This window comes from Stylophora pistillata, chromosome 12 (assembly GCF_964205215.1).
Source record: "Stylophora pistillata chromosome 12, jaStyPist1.2, whole genome shotgun sequence".
Classification (NCBI taxonomy): domain Eukaryota; kingdom Metazoa; phylum Cnidaria; class Anthozoa; order Scleractinia; family Pocilloporidae; genus Stylophora; species Stylophora pistillata.
Window position 1 is genome coordinate 27,202,944 of NC_142530.1, and position 14,846 is coordinate 27,217,789.

Consider the following 14,846-nt stretch of genomic DNA (forward strand, 5'->3'; position numbering starts at 1 on the left):
CAGATAAGCGGACAAGGAAGGTGACGAGCAGTTGCACGGTAACGCATCTAAACGCTAATCTCGAGAGTCAGTGGTTGAATTTCAATTGTCTTTACAAACGAATTTATTACTTGATCGTTGTTGAACATCAAACTTGGAAGCCATGAAAACGCTTTCCTTTAGTTCAAACGTGCACTTAATAAGAGCTATTTTCAAGGTCATGATTTCAAAATACATAATGTAGGACCTGTTGATCACTTCAGTATAGGTGTCCTTGACAACCTTCCTAAATTGAACAATTAATTCAAAGATGGAGGCAAGGTTACTGCGTCCTAGACCACAAGGAGCCCAGACACGGAAGTTTTACACCGACGAAGTTAGATGTTCTTCACTCTGATCGCTGTTGTCCAGTTTGTTATGTGGAGACGAATCGGACATGTCCTCTAATGTCTCCAAGGTCCGCCGTCCAAGAGTCTCCGGCAAAAGACCACAAAGGCAACCAGAAAAACAAGCAAAGCCACTCATCACAGCAAATGGGATTACGGGATGAGTTTTATCCTGTCGCAATAGAATAGGAACGTTAGGGTTAGAATAAATGGGCTTGTTCGAACAAAAATACCTCTTCGACAACACGCATAAACCTGAACTAGTGACTTAAGAGCAGTGTTAAGGAGTTGCTAGGGACTTTAAGCAGTCAGGACGGCAACGGCACGGAAGACGTCGATTAAAAAATGAGTTTCTACTTTTAGTTAGAATTTCGAAAATGGCTGCATGTGTTTACCGTCTCATAGGGCGGCGCCAGACCTCAAACTCAACATAACGCATAAAAGTAGCGTTGAGTTCCAAATGTAAATTAAAATAATTTGCCGTCGCGGTTTCGCTTCGCAGACGACGCAAATTTGGTGATTTCAAGTTGTTGTTTTGCAAAGGACGGCTAAGAAATGTACAAAGTTTTAAAACGCACGTGCTGGGCTATTGTTCTGCCAATTAGATCTATTGTTTTTCCACGTTCTCGTTGCCGTCGCCGTCGTGGTTTGCTTAAAGTCCCCAGTAATTTAGAGAGACACCGCAAGGACACAAGAGAACCACTCTCAGTCCTTTCAGAATGTACTTGTTCGGACCGGTTGTAACTCGCGCATGGAAAATAGCCGTAGGATAAGACACCTTCCCTCTCGGAACCTTTTCAACATAAACAAAGCCCGAAACAAGGGTCGCAGACACTGAAAAGAAGTTAAGATCCTTTATTTTTATTAGGAAAACTGTATACATCTATGTGCGATTTCAATTCAAAACTGTAAGCATGTGTTCAAGTTCTCCTTGCAAAATTAAACAGTAAAAAGAGGGTTCTTTGAATAAATGCGGCCGAGTTGACCCTCATATAGGGGACTTAAGATCTTACTGAATTGCCACTTAACGCTTTCGACATCCGCGTGAACGGATGGGCGCACGACTGCTAATTTCTAACACATTGCTTGCAGACTCTGTATCACGAAAAAGTGTTAACTACACCGAAGAAAAAGAGGAAGATGGTGTGATGAAAACAAAACACGAGCGCTCTTCGACTGAGCGTCATGAAACCGAAAAAAAAAATCACAAAAACCAATCAGAACAAACAAAAAATCAAGAAGAAGGCGAAATGGGAGCTTGACCTAACTAAGTGTGAAAAGATAAACGAGCAGGAAAACCGCACAAGTGACCAGATCACGCAGATTGGGCTTTGTTTTGCATCAGTGAATAATTTGGGTGGTGGCAAGATTTTACTGAACCAATCACAAGGTAAAGTAAAGAAAAACAAATGCACAAGCAGATTACTTTTGACTCTCCTTTAGAAATTACTCACATACTTTCATATAAGAAGTCAAAGAGTAAATTTTGCACTTTGGTGCGAGTTGACTCAACGTTACTTGAAGTTCTACTCACCAGTAAAACCACAAATGGAGCGATGCTAGCACCAATCTGATCAAATGCAGCCATACTTCCCATTCCCACATTCCTAGTGAGAATAAAGCAAAAAAAGTTATGTCTACACTGGACCCTAGTGATCCATCCAACTGAAGTTTAACCCAGTCTCTGTAGTGTGAAGCAATTAGGAGTATTACTACTCCCCCCCCCGGATGGGATGTCATTCCATCACAAGGTTGCTCACCCCCTTCCACGTATCTCTTCAGGCTACCCTGACAGTTCGCCGACACCCATTTATATATTTATATGGGGGGGGGGGGGGTGAGGAACACAACACAAGGTCCCTACTAAGTCCCAAACCCACACCTCTATATCCGGAGTTCAGTGCACTGACTGTTACGTCCTCATGTGTCCTAAAAATAACGGTAAAAGTGTTGATTTAATCAAATACTTTTTTCGATTATTTCTTTTCTCAACTTGATAGCTATTTCTGATAGTTGTCTGCTCAAGAACAACAGTTTAAGCTAGGACAGGTCTCAGATTTTAATTTTTTCATTATTTTAAATTACTTCTTTCAAAGGAAACATATTTACTGTAAATACTCTATGAAGCCCCCCTCTAATAAGTCCCCTCCTCTTTAGAGAAAGAAATTTATTAAGCCCCTCCCTCTAATAAGCCACCCCTCTAATAAGTCCCCTCCTCTTAAGAGAAAGAAATTTATTAAGCCCCTCCCTCTAATAAGCCACCCCCTCTAATAAGCCACCCCCTCTAATAAGTCCCCTCCTCTTTAGAGAAAGAAATTTATTAAGCCCCTCCCTCTAATAAGCCACCCCCCTCTAATAAGTCCCCTCCTCTTTAGAGAAAGAAATTTATTAAGCCCCTCCCTCTAATAAGCCACCCCCCTCTAATAAGTCCCCTCCTCTTTAGAGAAAGAAATTTATTAAGCCCCTCCCTCTAATAAGCCACCCCCCTCTAATAAGCCACCCCCCTCTAATAAGCCACCTCCCTCTAATAAGCCACCCCCCTCTAATAAGTCCCCTCCTCTTTAGAGAAAGAAATTTATTAAGCCCCTCCCTCTAATAAGCCACCCCCCTCTAATAAGTCCTCTCCTCTTTAGAGGAAGAAATTTATTAAGCCCCTCCCTCTAATAAGCCACCCCCCTCTAATAAGTCCCCTCCTCTTTAGAGAAAGAAATTTATTAAGCCCCTCCCTCTAATAAGCCAACCCCCTCTAATAAGCCCCCTTCTCTAGAGGAAGAAATTTATTAAGGCCCACCCCTCTATTAAGTAGTACTAGTATGATGAAGCATTTCATTATTGTTGTTCATTTGACTTTAGTTTGCCATTTTGGTGTGTTTCTGCTTTACTGATTTACGAGATGATTATGACAAATCATACAACTCATCAGACTTTACTGATAAGGTATATCATGTCCTATTGTATCCTGGTAGTGAACATTGGGCTAAATCAATCAGCCCCCCTCTATTAAGCCCCTCTATTAAGCCCCTCCTCTAATAAGCCACCCCCCAAAGTACCTGAAATAAATGAGCCTCCTGTGGAGCTTATTAGAGGATTTATGGTATTCATAATAATTTAGATTTTTTATTGGATTGTTTAACCAGAGCCATCCCTTTTATCGCACCACAGAAAAATTGAATACATTAAACTATATCTAGATGTGAGCAACCGCCCTTCAAAATCTTCCACTTGACTTAAGAATTCCACAATGTCAAACCCCTCTATTCTTTTCCTCTCTGTTCACTATGCAATTCAATTTTCCAATGTTTTCAGAAAAAAGAATGAAAAAAAAATTCCAGTAAACCTGATGACTGTGGGAAGGAGCTCTGTAGAGAAAATGTAAATTGTGCTGAATGATGCATTGATGCAGAACTTTCCAAGGACTGTGAAAATGACACGTGCAGCTGTGGTACCTAAATAGAAGTATATTCAACATAACTCAACTTGTTACAACATAGTGCAATCAACAGATATGTTATCAAGAAAATGAATCAAACTGAGTGGCAAGATGTGGAGTATTTAAGCCTGGGAAATCCAGAAATCAAGTACAATGCCACTAACCATTTGGTAACCCTACCTATGCACTAACTTGATTGCAAAAAAAAAAAACCTTTTCACAAAATAAAAAATTTTGGATGACAAACATTAAACTAGATTAACAAAAACACGCTTATTTAAATTACAATGCTTAAGACTGTTACAGCTATGGTCTCTTAAAAAAATTTCAACCACCACGTCATAGGAGTAACCAGCAATGATTTCAGGCACATTCAGTTTGATCAATCAGAGCTTCAGACCAAAGTGGGTGATGATGGCTTAAAACTTAGATGTAATTTACTGCACATTTTCTGTAACTGGATTGGTCACTCAGTAGTTACACTTGGTAAGCAAATGGGAAGGTTTACAATTTAATTCTACAATTCCCTCACCTGGATCAGATTCTGGAGGAATAAGGGATACAGTGATACAGAACACTGCTGCCAGGTTCATACAAAGGATTAAAGCTCTTTTTCTACCATAAAAACTTTTACAAAACATTCCTTTTTCCCTGGAATTGAACAAAACAAAAAAACACTATACCTCACTTGTCACTTTATAGTAGGTGATGTGAAACTGAAGCAATAAGTGTTTTTCACTATACCTGAGACAGGGGGAACTTACTTTAATTAAATGGTAACTCTCTGATTAACTGCCAACCCACACAACCACCATGAAACACTCTTAACACCTACTAAAAGATCTCTTGATTATTCACTGACTGAGATGTTGATGCACTGATTGATTGATTACTTTCATCTTTAATTGAATGACAAGCAGAATGAAAGAGAGAATGGATGGATGAATGACTGACTGATTGAGTGACTGACTAACTGACTGACTGATTTCTTGATCGACTGACTGACAGACTGATTGACCAACTGACTGACATAGTGATGGACTGATTGATGGACTGACTGACTCACTGACTGACTGATAAAACACCTAAATGACAGGCATGGTGACCTACTCATCCACCGAGCCACTACTCAACCTTCCAACTTGCCAGCTGCCTGCTGCTGATTGCCTATTAACATACAGGCTGACTGGTAGATCTACAATTTATATTTTTGCATTTTTGTTTGCCAAAAAACCAATTTCAGAATTAGTCCTTGATTAACAATTATCACAGACTATGAACAGTTTTAGCCACATTGAGATATCCTATTTCCCTGATTTCTGCCGACTAACACAACAAATTACACTACAAAAATGGACTGCCCATCAGGTCTACAAAAACTTACTTATAAACAGTCACCCCCCTCTGAAAATGACAAAGAAATTTGTCACTGCCGATATGGCTGATTTCTCCCCTTCCCTACTCCCAACCCTACCCCACTAATAATTAACAGAAACTTACCAACTCATGAACCAAATAACAAAAAAGTTGCTAGGAATATCAATGGCACTTGTGAGGAAAAAATTCAGGTAAAGACTTCCACCCAGCACTCCAACACTCAGCAGTACTCCATAATAAACCATGGAATTAGTAAACCTGACAATTATTTGATACATTAATGACTTATTTTCAGTCACCCATTCAAGTTGTAACCCCAGCCAACACGGTTTAACTTCAGTGAGAAGCACAAGCATGTGGCTAATTTCCATATCTGTACTACCATGACACTCAAGCAAATTTTTAAAATAAACATGGTCTACTACAAACATCCTGTACAATAAAATCTTAATTGAAAGTAGGAATGGGCCTTGCTCAGTTTATTTTTCGGGCAAGAGTTGTCCTGGAAACATAACTATTGAAAGTAACAAGGACTGGCTATGGATGATATGTCATGGAAGTAGAAGCATTGAATCTGGGCCTTGAGAGTCTTTCATCTAGGGTTTTATAGTAGCTTGAATTATTTATGTGACTATTTTTTAAAAGAAATGTCAACAATGCTTACCATGCAAACCAAAGAATAGCAGTCCTTAAACCCTGGGCCCTGGTATGAACCAAATCCAAAAATCCACCTTCCTCTACAGCGTCGTGATTATTCTCTGCAAGTGTAAGTTTCTCAGTGGGAAGTTGTTTATTATTTATGGTAGCAATCAATGAAAACACCTTCCTTGCTTCACTCATTCTGTTGTGAACTATTAGCCATCGACAAGATTCAGGCACCCACCTTCAAGATAAAACATTCCAAAAGAAAATTTCAAGGTTCATATTTTTCAGAAGCATTTTCATGACATCTTTGATATTTTCCACGGCCCACAAATAATTTTTTTCTTGCAGTTCTAAAAAATATCATTCTAGGTAATTTTCAATGACTTTCCATGATCCACACCCAAATTTCAAAGCTTATCAGACCTGGAAAATGATACTATAGAATTTCATTACCTTCCACATTTTCCAAAACACATCTGGGGCCTGACACAGGTATTCCACACACTCAGGTTATAAATACATTCATTTATAACTTATAATAACTTAATACTCATTTTTTTCCGCTGGTTTGCTTCTTTATGTTTTGCCTTGACTGGCGCAGAAAAAATTCAGGACTGGTTTTGAGTGTGTGGTTTTCAAATCAGATTCCCACCTGTCGAAATGCATCAGAAAAAAATAAGGTGGAATAACATGTAGTAACTTAGCAGTCAGTTCTACCAAGTAGCCACAGAATTCTCTCATCTCAGATATCTTATTGGCACCCATGCTCCAGTGCTTCTCCAGGCCAAACCCTACAACACAACAGGTTTTTAAAATAACTTCACCCTTACCTGACCATGTTATTTCCTCACCTCCACAATATTAATAGTACAAATCCAGGAGCTGATATAACAATTGAAAGAGTTCTCCATTCACGTATTCCATATGCCAATCCACTCAGGATAATCAGTGAAGAAGTGTAGAAAATCCAAACCACTGTCCCAGCTAAACTTCGGTGTTTCGGTCCAACAAACTCTGTTGTGAGTACATAGAGGGTTATATAAACCCCCCCTTGAAAGAACCCTGTTATTCCCCTTAGAGTCAAAAACAGCCTGAGGAAAAAAAAATGTTATATGAGAAGAAAAATCAATATTATAAAATCGCTAATAGTTTAATTACAGTGATGGTTACGACATAGGAGTCCAATCAGAGCTAAGACCACCTAGACCCTGTGCATCAAGTATGATCTACATGAAAATGTATATTACACCCTAACATCAGTATACATATCATCCGTACTGTTCTCTTTACATTTCCTGAAGTGCTGCTAGGGTGAATTTTTTTTGACAATCAAGTGCTTCTTCAGTTGGTGTTTATTTTCTTTATTCTTCTGACTTTAATGTTTGATTCAAGGATGATATTGTAAGAAGAAATTAGATCCTGGTCACTCTTATGCTGATCATTTCCCTATTCTCCTGACCTTAATGTTTGATTCAGGGATGATATTGTAAAGAGAAATTAGATGCATTAGTCACTCCTAGGGGTCAAAACGGTTTGATTTTTTAATCAGCTGTAGCTATGAATTCATATTACCGGTATTTACCATAAAACAGGAACAAAGGAACTTGCCAGTGAAGTAGCAGTGACAAAAAAAACTGCAGGAAAAAGAACTTGTTTGCGACCAAACTGGTCAGACAGTCTTCCAATAATAAATGCTCCTGGAATCCACCCAATAAACAGTATGGATTGTGACAGGCTGGCATAATATTCCCCTCCACAAATCAGATTCCACTTGAGTAAAAAAAAAAAAGAAACATGAACGAAACAATGATGCCTTTTAAGAAAGTCTATTGCTGCAAAGGGTTAAAGACCACCTGAACATCTATCTGGCTGTCCATTAGCATGCTGGGCTAACCTATATCATGAATTTGCTCCGACAAAAGGCTAACGCTCGAAACGTCAGCTTTTGTAATCATTACGGTGGCCAATTTACCATTTCAACTTTGTTGATATATCCAAACTATATCATGAAGCATTATTTTACAGTTTTCCAAAACAAACAGCAAGCTATATCATGTTCATTGTTTGTGGAAAAAGTAATGTGTATCCAGTAAATAAGGTGAGATGCAAAAAGTTTACTGATAAACTTTTTCACTCCAATGAGCAACTGAGAAAAAGTTTCTCCTTACAACAGCAAATTATTTGGACTAAACATTGCACGAAAAGTATAATAGACAATAGACAAACTTGCCATTGAGATCTTGGTGTTCAAAGAGTTCATTAACAGCACACCTCTAACTATGATGCAGAATCCAGAGTTTCTTTAACTATATCAAAGACCCATGGGTGTATACTTTGAAGCATGTCATACACCCTACCCCACCCCCCCCCCACTTCAATTTCCAGAGAACCACCCCAATTTCCCCTTCTCACTATTAGAAACTTAGCCTCAAGGCAGGTAAGACCCAAGGTCAGATAAATTATGTCAGCATAATTTTGGGCATAATTCTATAATCTGAGCAGTAGGCATGGTGGCAGCATTATGAGTAGACTTTAAAAAACTCCCATTGATGTCACAGTTCAATAAAAGGTGAAATCTGTAGCCTGAGTAATGTAAACAGTGAGCCTGCTTTTCGTGCATGCAATTAAGGAATTTAATACAGCAAAATTTTGTGTTCTGAACTTCGGTAAGCTTGTTAATCTTAGCATTTTTCACCTGCTCATGGTAGGAATTGAAGGGAGGGGGGGGTGTTGAGTAGCTCTTGAAAGCTCCTTTTGTCAAATTGAGCGCATTGAAAAATTTGGAGCATAGTTTTCGGCATCATACCATGTTTTCAAGGGCATTGCTCAAATGTAGAATGCTCAGATTCTCCACCATTGTTTATCTGAACACAGACCCCACAGGCTCTTGTAGACAAATTATCCAGGTCAGACTTTGCACGGGAATTATAAGTTTGACCACGAAACAGCTGTCCAAATGTCGAGCGAAACAACAGGCCTACCTCAGTGATGATGGATGTAAACTCAGTGGTAAACTCCCAGTCGTCAGTACTCATGTTGCATCTGGCTTCGTAAAAGTCGTCGTATGGGCTGAATGTTTCATTCTGTGTACAAATAGGGCTGTTTGCTTTGCAACGCCATCTTGGTTCACCTCCGATGAAAACCATGGAGACCGTTTGAAAGGTCAGCACGAAAATTATGAGGCCAAGAATTAAAGAATTTCGCTTTTGAAAGAGTCCATAACTTCCTATTTCTTCCAGGATCTCGTCGGTATCCATAACAATGATAAACGAGGGCTAAGCGTGTTTAAAATAACGCTATCCTTATCTCCTCGGAGGTGGAGTCGTGTGTCACGCAACGCGGTTACCCTGTTCCCAAATGCTTACTCTCGCGGGTGGGGTCAATACATATGGTTTGTTCTGTTTGTTCACCGAGCGTGAGGTCAAGATGGCTGGATATTGGCAGAGTTCCTTTTTTACGTTTTCATGGACTGAGACGAACAAGCTTGGTCAAAAAAGGATTCACTATATAGCAAAAATATTTCGCTTCAATAAGAATCAAGGATTGACTTGTTTATTTCAAGAGCCGGGAAAGAAAGCCAACTGTTTGTAGCACAATAAACCCGCGAGGGTCACCGCTTTATGCGACTTCATCGCCGACATGTGCAAAAGTTACGCACCTTTTTTTGCGCGGGATCAAAGCACTCTATTAACTAAGCAATCACTTTTACTGACAATTATAGTAAAAGTTCGGATATAACGCGCGCTGTTATTTGTTGAAAGGGCGTGCTCTATCAGGGTATAGATCATGGAGAAAAAGCTCTTATGCCATCTGTACTTCGTCTAGCTTTTTTTCGTTAGCTAAAAGTGAAATTTCAGATTAAGCAAGCAGGCAAGTAGCAGCGGAAGAACCAAACAAGACTTGTACATACATACGTATGTACAAGTATACCTGGAACTACCTATATAACAATGTTTTGAATCGAAATCTCCCGGTTAGAGAAGTTAAAGTGAAAGATAAATCCCTACCTTGGATAAACTCATCAATCAGGAAGCAAATGAACCTTAGATACAAATCATTGAAAAATGCCAAGGCGTCAGGAGGAGATCAAGTAAAGTGGTTACAATACAGAAATAAGAGAAATGAAGTGAAAAAACTTCTAAGGAATGCTGAGTCCAGCTATTGGCATAGCAAGTTCAACGAGTCGAAGAACCCAAAAGACTTTTGGAAACTAAGTAATCAGGTCCTTAGAAAACATAAAGCCAAGCCGATTGGACCAATTATAGACGAAAACAATGATGTAATCATTACAGACAACTTTTCAAAAGCCGAATACATCAATGACTTTTTTATTAACATCTGTGAAGATCTCACTAATAACCTGGAGCCTTTGGATTGCTCACTGCTACTGAAGTTCATTTACCGTGTTACACCTACTACATCCTCTATTGACCTAAATTGGGATGAGGTTAAGAGTAAAGTCAACAAGGCTGCTAACCCGCGGAAAGCATCAGGCCCTGACCTTGTTTTGGCCAAGGACCTCAAGTTGCTTGGTGACCCAGTCGTTCATAGTCTGCTGCCTCTATTTAAGAAAAGCTTTGATGATGCCACATTTCCAACAGACTGGAAGTTATCTCGAGTCAATCCAATCTTCAAAAAAGGTAGATCAACCGATGTCAACAATTTTAGACCTATCTCACTCCTGAACATCCCAGGGAAGATTTTGGAAGATATAGTTAGTACCTCTCTTGACCTTCACATCAAATCTCTCGGCCTGTTAAGCGATAATCAGTGGGGCTTTCGTGAAAACTATTCAACAGAAGGTCTGCTACTCCATCTCACCGAAACATGGAAAGAAGCCCTGGAAAATGGCCTCAGAGTTGGCATCGTATTCATTGATTTTCACAAGGCGTTTGACTCGGTTAACCACACTATCCTCCAAGAAAAGCTAAAGGCAATGGGAATTGCGGGTAACTTCCTGTCCTGGTTTTGCAGCTACCTTAGTAATCGTCGTCAATTTGTACAACTATCTGGGACCAAGTCGAATCGCAGACTTATCAAGTTTGGAGTTCCTCAAGGATCCATTTTAGGTCCAAAGCTTTTTTCTGTCTATGTGAATGACTTTCCTGATGCCATCTCCGATGGTGAGTTATTTATGTTCGCAGATGACACCACCATCTTTACTATTGGCAAGGATGTTGACAGTATAATAGTAATTTTACAATCTATCCTGAAGCAAGTCCTTTCGTGGTGTACCTCAAACAGACTGACAACCCATGAGATTAAATCCGAGGCATTACTGCTCTCAAAGCGTGCCTTCATTGGACCACTGCCACAATTGAAGAGTGGCCAAAACTTCCAAAAATTTACGGACACAGCACATGCAACGCCTTGGGCTAGCGATTGACCGGCAACTATCCTGGAATGACCATGTTCAAATTGTGTGTAAATCATTCAACAAGAAACTAGGTGTTTTGAAGAGAATTAAGTTTTTACCTAAGTCCACCTTAGAGACTATCTATTTCAAGACCATAATCCCATCCGTCCTATATGGAGTTGCTGTTTGGGGATCATGCTCTTCGGCCTTACTGGAGAAACTTGAGCGTATTCACGCACGAGCTGCGCGGCTAATCTATAATCTACCGAGGGAAACAACCATAAATGACTTGAGAAATCTAAAGGGTTGGTCTCCCCTTTCCCACTTCTACACAAAAAGGATCTTATCAATAACTTACAAATCATTCCATGGGCTCAATAATGATCTACTTAATAAACTAGTTACAAAAAGTGCCCAAGTGTATGGCCTTAGAAAATCCTTGAACATAAATGTAACAAGACCAAAAACTGAAACAGGACGATTGACCTTTAAACATAGGGCTGCCATTGCTTGGAATACCCTCCCGGACAGCATAAAGGAGGCTTCCAGCCTTGAAGCTTTCAAAGAAAAACTGAAGAAAAACAAACTGATCTTGAGCAGTATATCTTATTCAAAGGAATCTTCATCAATTACGAATAAGGACGATATTTATACATATTTTTGAACTAATTATTGTAATACTAGTAACTTCTATATATATGTACATATTTCTATTTCTTAATTAAGTGTAAAGTTTTAAATTAGTTAGCAGGTCCACATCAGGACTTTAGTCTTGCCTACCTAGTAACCTGCTTTATCAAATCAACCATGTAGGTATGTATGTATGTATGTATGTATGTACGTTTATTCAAAGCATTTGAAAACAAAGATAAATGTACAAAGAATGCTTTACAAAGGGAGTTTAGAAGGTTGGCCCTATGTAAAAAAACTCCCAAAAGAAAAATCTTAAAAATATTCTAATATTAAGATTCTAGTACTACGAAATATTTAAAAATGAACCTAAAGAACGCTTAAACATGCAAGATTTCCCGCCCCTACAACCCACTCAGGTGAATCGTTCCATTCTTTTACAATTCTCACAAAAAATAAATATTTGTAACAGTTACAACTAGATGCTTGAAACCTCAGCTTGTAATTATGATTACTTCTTGTTCGATTTGACGCGAACTGGAAAAACTCTTGGAATTCGAGATTAATTCGAGAAAATATACATTTATAACATTCGATCAGAGAAAAATACAGTCTTCGATTCTTTGATGGTGCATGCGGACCACTTTAAAATGGAGCAACGTTCCTCGTAGTCCATTTCGCCTTTCTTTTGGCCAAGAGCCAGTCTCGACGCTCTTCTCTGGACTTTTTCCAGCAAAACAATGTCTTTTACAAGAAAGGGACACCACACTGGAACCGCATAGTCTAGTATCGGCCTTACTAAAGATTTGTCAGTAGCAAAGAGAATTCATTTACGCTATTAGACCCAAGCAGGCGCTTAATTACCCAAAGGACTTTGTTGGCTTTGTTCACCACCTCGTGAATATGATAACTCCATGATAGAACGAACGATATTGTGATACCGAGACTTTTGATAGTTTTCACACTCTTTAGAATTTCACCGTTTGGATCAAGTGTATAGCTCCCTTTCGACTTATCTTGTTTGTGCGTTATTCTCATTGTTTCACATTTATCGGGATTAAATTTCAACTGCCAGGTTTTACACCATTCAGTGAGTCGAAACAAGTCAGATTGTAGCACATGCGTATCCTCAGGAATGTTCACTATCTCCCTATAGAGTTTAGTGTCGTCTGCGTACAATTTCACAGCGGAAGAAACTCAAGTTGATATATCGTTGACGTACATTATGAACAAGATGGGCCCTAAAATTGTTCCCTGAGGTACGCCTGATTTTACCTGAGTCCATGATGAATAGCTGCCGCGCAAAACAACACGTTGCGACCGACCAATTAAAAAGCTTTGAAACCAATTGAGAATTAAGAGGGCCGTAAATACCGTGTCTTTCTAATTTATGAAGCAGACGTCTGTGTGGAACACTGTCAAACGCTTTGGTGGTAGAGAAAAGAGAAAACAAAATGGACAGTCCGATCTTTGAAGATTTTCACACTCCGTTAAATTGAAATCTTACGTACGATAATAAGAAAATCAAACACAGCTAACACTCCTATAGCATATGTAGTTTCGCGTTTAAAAAGTGGCGAGCATCACTCGAGTACGTCTCGTGTTTCTCCCTATACCTCTCGTTTCTCGTGTTCGTGCTCTAGCCACTTACTGCGTGCTTCACAACAGAACAGAACACTGTCAAGGCTTCTCTTCTTTTTAGGAACACGCTATCAGTTATCACGGTAGTCTTCACATGGCCAACAAACGCCAAAAATAACGAAAATCAGGTTTCAGATGGAGAACCTCTTAATTTTTTTACTCTCCAGCATATCTCGGAAGTTATCCCATAGTTTCGACTTCAAATTCACGGTTTGATAGTACTAGTGCAAAAATGCTATTCGGTATCAATACAATAACATGTTGCAATATCGTAAATGATTAAATTTTCAACTCCGAATATTACATTTCTTGTGTCCTGATTGCTTCACTCAGCTCCTGTCATCTGCTCATATATCGAGTTAAGTTACCTTCTACAAAATACGTTGCGCCAACTGTTGCGGGGATGAAAAAAGTTCCAGATATCCAAACGTTCAGGATTTGATGAAATTTAATAAAATAGTTATTCCATTTACGCTTGTTGGATACGAGATTGGTTGTAGCCAACTCGGCGCCACTCACCTCGTTGGCTATAGACCACTTTCATAAATGGATGCCTTATAAATATTCTTTTGTTTGAATTTAAATTAGCCCTTCTGGCCTCGCTTGAGATAATGTTTTCTTTTGAATTTTGTACTGGAGAACGAGGCCACTAGGGCTAATTTAAATTTAAACAAAAAAATATTAATCCGGCAGCCATTTATGAAAGTGGTTTATTTACCATATCATATCCAACGCGCGCTCGTGGAAGTAAGTATCCGCTTCTGCAAACTTAGTCCCAGTCTCCCAGACTCGCGACCAAAGCTGTTCTAACATTGCTACTTGTAGAAATAAAACAATTTTTTTTAACGCAAATATCCTTTACGGGCAATTAAACTCAACTGTGTGCACGGAACAATGCATTTTTCTTTCTTGGAAGAAAATTCACGTTACGTTTCATATAACGTGTGTACCACGCACAGAATGATTGGATTTGTTTGCTCAGTACTCTAACGACATTCATGTAAAAATCTCAAAAGTCATTATCACCGTTATACTTATACACGCACTAGTGGTTCAGTGGTAGAATTCTCGCCTGCCACGCGGGAGGCCCGGGTTCGATTCCCGGCTAGTGCATTTTTGCTTTTGGCAGTGCTTCCAGTATGACAATCTAGCCTCTAGAGTTACCGAATACGGTAAAGAGTTTAATTTTTTTTAACACTATTTAGTGTACTCTTTTTTCTATTTTATTCTATCGTTCGTGCAACACTCGTGACTTTTTTGGGGTGAACCACGAGACATAACCTTTTCCCGTTGTGCCTTATAGGAACACGCATGGTATTCCTTGATGACACGTATGCATGGTGGTTAGAATTAAAAAGAGAAGTAGGAATACAGAACCGTCCTAGCAGCCCCTAGTTTAACA

General features: G+C 39.2%; 1 protein-coding gene and 1 non-coding gene across 3 annotated transcripts; one reads left to right on the forward strand and one right to left on the reverse strand.

The window, feature by feature from the left end:
• Nucleotides 1-85: 85 nt before the first annotated feature.
• LOC111340882 (solute carrier family 22 member 15) lies at nt 86-9,156 on the reverse strand. Of its 2 annotated transcripts, XM_088742097.1 has the most exons (10): nt 8,799-9,156; nt 7,400-7,587; nt 6,669-6,908; nt 5,837-6,055; nt 5,296-5,430; nt 4,328-4,446; nt 3,703-3,811; nt 2,248-2,294; nt 1,900-1,972; nt 373-537 (listed from the first exon to the last, which is right to left on the reverse strand). In XM_088742097.1, the coding sequence occupies exons 1-10, from the start codon at nt 9,072-9,074 to the stop codon at nt 519-521; spliced, it is 1,425 nt and encodes a 474-aa protein (XP_088598223.1). In that variant the 5' UTR covers nt 9,075-9,156; the 3' UTR covers nt 373-518. The 2 variants fall into 2 exon arrangements, with proteins under 2 accessions (XP_022803538.2, XP_088598223.1); XM_022947803.2 differs by lacking the exon at nt 2,248-2,294 and having other exon boundaries at nt 86-537; nt 8,799-9,155.
• Nucleotides 9,157-14,486: 5,330 nt separating this feature from the next.
• Trnag-gcc (transfer RNA glycine (anticodon GCC)) lies at nt 14,487-14,557 on the forward strand. The gene has a single exon. It is a non-coding gene; the product is annotated as a tRNA-Gly (tRNA).
• Nucleotides 14,558-14,846: the final 289 nt, after the last annotated feature.

Bases quoted from the DNA above. Each gene is read 5' to 3' on its own strand.
- LOC111340882 (XM_022947803.2), bottom strand. From the start codon at position 9,074: ATGGATACCGACGAGATCCTGGAAGAAATAGGAAGTTATGGACTCTTT. The intron at 7,588-8,798 runs GTAGGCCTGTTG...TTTTTACTCAAG, and splicing joins TTACATCCATCATCACTGAG to TGGAATCTGATTTGTGGAGG. The intron at 6,909-7,399 runs GTAAATACCGGT...TTTTTTCCTCAG, and splicing joins TCCTTTGTTCCTGTTTTATG to GCTGTTTTTGACTCTAAGGG.